Source organism: Rhea pennata, chromosome Z, assembly GCF_028389875.1.
Source record: "Rhea pennata isolate bPtePen1 chromosome Z, bPtePen1.pri, whole genome shotgun sequence".
Taxonomy (NCBI): Eukaryota; Metazoa; Chordata; class Aves; order Rheiformes; family Rheidae; genus Rhea; species Rhea pennata.
The window spans coordinates 30740294-30744704 of NC_084702.1; the positions used below are offsets into that span (position 1 = coordinate 30740294).

The 4411-nt window shown below is 36.7% G+C and overlaps 1 protein-coding gene across 1 annotated transcript; it reads left to right on the plus strand.

Moving 5' to 3' along the window:
* The first annotated feature begins 577 nt into the window (after nt 1-577).
* Nucleotides 578-3544, plus strand: LOC134153581 (DNA excision repair protein ERCC-6-like 2). The gene is made up of 2 exons (XM_062599876.1): nt 578-652; nt 2311-3544. Exon 2 carries the CDS (start codon nt 2364-2366, stop codon nt 3276-3278), a length of 915 nt encoding a protein of 304 aa, XP_062455860.1. The 5' UTR covers nt 578-652; nt 2311-2363; the 3' UTR covers nt 3279-3544.
* The last annotated feature ends 867 nt before the right edge of the window (nt 3545-4411 follow it).

Sequence of the window (4411 nt, forward strand, 5' to 3'; positions counted from 1 at the left end):
TTCAGAAGCAGAAAGTAGTGAATCTAGATGGTCTATTAAACTTGCTAAATGAATCCAGGACAATATTATGTATTTGTTGAAACTGCAACCTGTTGACACGGACATTTTTTCATATTACAGTAATACTTGGAGGGTCTAACTGAGATTTAAATCTTGTTGCACAATGTTAAGTATTTGTGTATTCCTCCATTAATGCATTAGAGAACTTCAGAATCCTTCATTTATCTTCACAACTAAACTGTGTTTTGAAAGTAAAAATACCCAGTGTTACACATGAGGTACTAACACTTGACTTAATTGTTCAGGAAGTTTGTGACCAAACAGGGAGTGTACGTTGGAGCCCTGAATCTGAGTCTTAGCACACAAACCACTGAGCTCTAGCTCAAGATGGCAGAAGTAGCCATAATAGAACTCATTACTACATTGAAAAACATAGTTTTGATGATTTCTCTGTCTCTTTCTACTAGAAAAATGAAGAAAACCCAGAAGATGACATAGCAGAGAAGAACAGTGTTGTGAGAGAAGAAATGTTGGTAAACAGTAAGCAACATCACCTGTTTGTTATGCACCCTGTAACCCAGAAAAATAAAAAAGTACACAAAATAGGTTCAACCACCTTCTTGTTTGGAAGGACACCCAAAGAAGTCCGCAGGTAAGACTGTTGGTGAGATAGAAGTAGAATTTTGAGCTTAAAAACATCTTTCCTTTGAGCAGTTACTTTTTTTTTTTTTTTTTTTTTTTTTTTTTGTCTTTATGTTTTAACCACATGTGAAGAATACTCATAATTTTCTGTGACAAGAGCAAAACTATTGGGAAATTTCAGTTCACACTGTGCAAAGAGTATGATAATTGATTAATAAAATGAATCAAACCCACACATCACTCTTAACATGTTGGTTCAACATGTCATGCATTACATGGCTATGCAGAGGCCATCATCACAGAGTTCGTGATATGTGCACCATGTGGCACTAAAAACTAATGTTTTAAACTGTATAGAAACAAGAAATCTTATGGTGTGAACTTTTGGCTGGCTACTGTTTTTGTCCAGATCTCATCACTTCATCACTATCATTGAAAGATTGTATAAAAAATAATAAAAAAAGACATTCCATTTATTTTTTTAGGAAGGGACTCAATATTTTTTTTTTAACATTTCTTTCAATATGTTATTTTCTTAACCCCATCTTTGGAAGGGTGATAATCTTTCCATCTTCTCATATTTTCCCCTTTCCTCAAGCTATTACTATTAGTACTACTTAAATTCCAATGGTGCATAGATAGAAATGCAATAACAACAGCAGGATGGTATGTGGAAACAGAAAGGAGAAAGCTGCAGCCAACTGAGCAAACTATGGAAGTAAGATTTGATATATATTTTTAATTTGGCCTTGAGACAATGAAATTACTAGATATGAGACCTGATGCCTTAGTAGTATCTGTAAGTGTTCAGAATCTGTCGTGTTAGTCAGCTTTAACTATCCAAACTAGTACTGAAGTGCTAGAGTTAATAGATATTTAATTCTGAACATTTAAGGGGGAGTAGAGGGGAACCCTTCATGCTGAGATTTTCAAAAATGTAGCCATAGCTATCAATTATTTATTGAGGTAAAATTTTCAAAGGCAGTGAAGTGACAGGCTTTGTAATGCAACCCCTGTGCAGTAAATGGGGTCATTTAGTTCCTCAGGCTGGTCTGTTATATTTAGAACAGGACGCTGCCTGCAGTTGCCACACTCAGTGAGGATAATTGGGGTTTCATGTCCCATCTCTAAGAAGAGAACATAAACTCACCTCTCTCTCTTTCCACTTACCCCTGCTCCAAACCTGATGCCAGACTATAGGCTGTCCTCAGGGCTGTCTCCTCCTTTAGTTAGAGGTTGGCCTTTGAGCAGAAAACAAACATACATTCCATAGATAACTAAGCAGGCAGAGGGGGCAGTCCCTGCTTGCTGTGATTGTGTTTATCCAGCTGTAGTTAACTCTTAAAAGGAGTTTGAGCAACTTTTTTTTCCCCGAAAATATTCTATCATCTATCTATCTGCCTAAATACCTTCTGAAATCTGGACCTTGGTGTGTAATCTTGCCTATATGAGTGTCAGTGAGTTTTCAGCACTTAAACTGAGGAAATCATGCTGGAGTTTGGGGTTTATAAATCACTTCAATTCTTCTAAGGTTTCTTCTTTTTGCTAATAAAACAAATACTTCTTCTGAAGGAAATTACTCTTAGTGATTACTTCTGGGGATATATGGGGTAAATGAACTGACTGAGTTACTTGCAGGCTTTTTTTTTTTTTTGTTCCTAATTAAAGGTGTCAGAATAACTGTTTTTCCTTCCTGATGACGCAGGAGACAATTTGAAGAAATGGTATCCCACTTTAACAAGGGATCAGTAGAAGAACTTGCAGAATATATTGCAGAAGCAACATCAGAAACACGTCAGAAAATGTTAAAGGAATTTTACACTGCCAAACATCCGGAAACAGAGGCTTTATTTCCAGTTGAAATACCAGCGCATGTTTCACATAACTATGAGGAAGGAGAAGTGTGTACTAGACGTTCCAGAAAAAGAAAATCTGTTGTTAATTTTGGAAAATCCAAGTCTAGACCTTCATCAGCTAAAGGTTATCTTCTGAGTGGAACTACAGAAACAAGCAGCCAGCAAATGCAGAAAGGAGAGGCAGAGCAACTTCATAATGTCTCCTGCGTACAAGATGTGTGTGTTAATGCAAAATGTAAACAATCACCCACTGTTGCTGCTCAACATATCAGAAGGGGAAACAGTCAAGCATTCACGGATTTTATGGCATCTGGGTCATTAAGCAGTAAATCAGAAATAATTGAGGTGCTGTCTGTAAATAGCTGTAAAGGACAGCAGGACTCAGAAGGAACACAGACACCAAGAAAAAGGTCCCTGTCTCAGTCAGAAAATGGGGAGAGAAAAGCTCAGACTTGTAATAAAAACTCTTTTGTGGACTTACTTGGAGATACCTCAATTCTTAATGACTTCTTCAGAAATGATGGAAATGGCCCTAAAGAGTTATCAAGGAGAATTCCTTCAGGGCAAGCAGAAAAGTCAAAAGAGAGACCGAAAGACTTCTGGGACATGCTGAATGAGCAGAACGAGGACAGTCTCGGAAAGCTCAGAGACATAGCAGTCATAGAGAAGCTATGTGAAAGAGCACCTCTTTCCTCAGTAACAGAAGAGAGAAAAGTGTGTGAAAGTTCTCTTTGGAAAAAAAATGAAAACTTCCTCTGGAAAAAACAAGAGTCTAGATGATTAAGATGAGTCATCCACTGCTACATCTTGCAATGTAGTAAAGAAAGCTTTCTGCATGAGTTGCACTATGATTGTTTTAGATTTTTTTTAAAAAAAGTGAATAACCACAACTTAAGCAGTATGCAGCATGCATACTCCATGAAATTAAAGGTAAAATGATGAACTTATATTTATGATACTAATGATTTACATTTTACATTGGCTGTATGGTGTACTATTGTAAGCCATGACATGCTAATTTTAAATTAAACTCTTTTAAAATCTTCTGAATGCAGTCTACTATTTTTTATAAATTCTGATCTTATTCCTATAGTTAGTAGCAATATTAAGTAATTTTTCCCCTTTGCTTATATCTGGCCACCCTCAGTCATCCTAGCAGAATTTAGTGATATAAACAAGATTTGACTGAGATACTTCTCATAATCTCTGAGCTGCTAAACCTGTGGGATTCAGGGACTTCTTGAGATAGGGTGATGCCTTTGAGTCTAAAGACCCTTGGTGAATTGTTTTCTTCTGTGAATTTGCTCAGTGTCTTTTCCCTGTGGAGCCTCTAATTACCTTCAGTATCCTGTGACAGTGAGTTCCTGAGCTTGCCTAGTGTGAGGAACCACCACCTTTTGTTTGTTCATTGTGTCATTGTTTTTTTAATGCAAGATCTACAGTGCATTAAATGATACCAGATTTCAGATTTCATTTTGTTATGCTACTTTCATCTCTCTATGCCGCTTAATTTATAGGCTACCATCATGTCTTCTCAGATGGTGAGGCCTGGATAGTACTTGAGTAAGGCCTGGACAGTACTTGAGTACTATTCATTTTCCTATGCAAGGAAAGAAGGGGAGAAGTACTCTTTTACAAGGAAAAAAGTATACTATTTCCTAGTGAATTTCAGTAAGAATCTGATGCCCCTCAGTATCTGAGGCATGCTGTTGTCTTATACCTCTACACTGGCGGGTTCACTGTGAAAAAAACTGGTGGAACGATTATGTAAAACGAATATGACTTATACTTGAGAGCTGGTATTTCTTGCATAATTTAATAATGTTTCATTTTGTGAGCTCTGTATTAAAAGTATTTTTGGTACAGTATTGTACTGCATATGCACTTAAATAGCTTATAACTGCACACACAGA

Bases quoted from the DNA above. Each gene is read 5' to 3' on its own strand.
- LOC134153581 (XM_062599876.1), top strand. From the start codon at position 2,364: ATGGTATCCCACTTTAACAAGGGATCAGTAGAAGAACTTGCAGAATAT.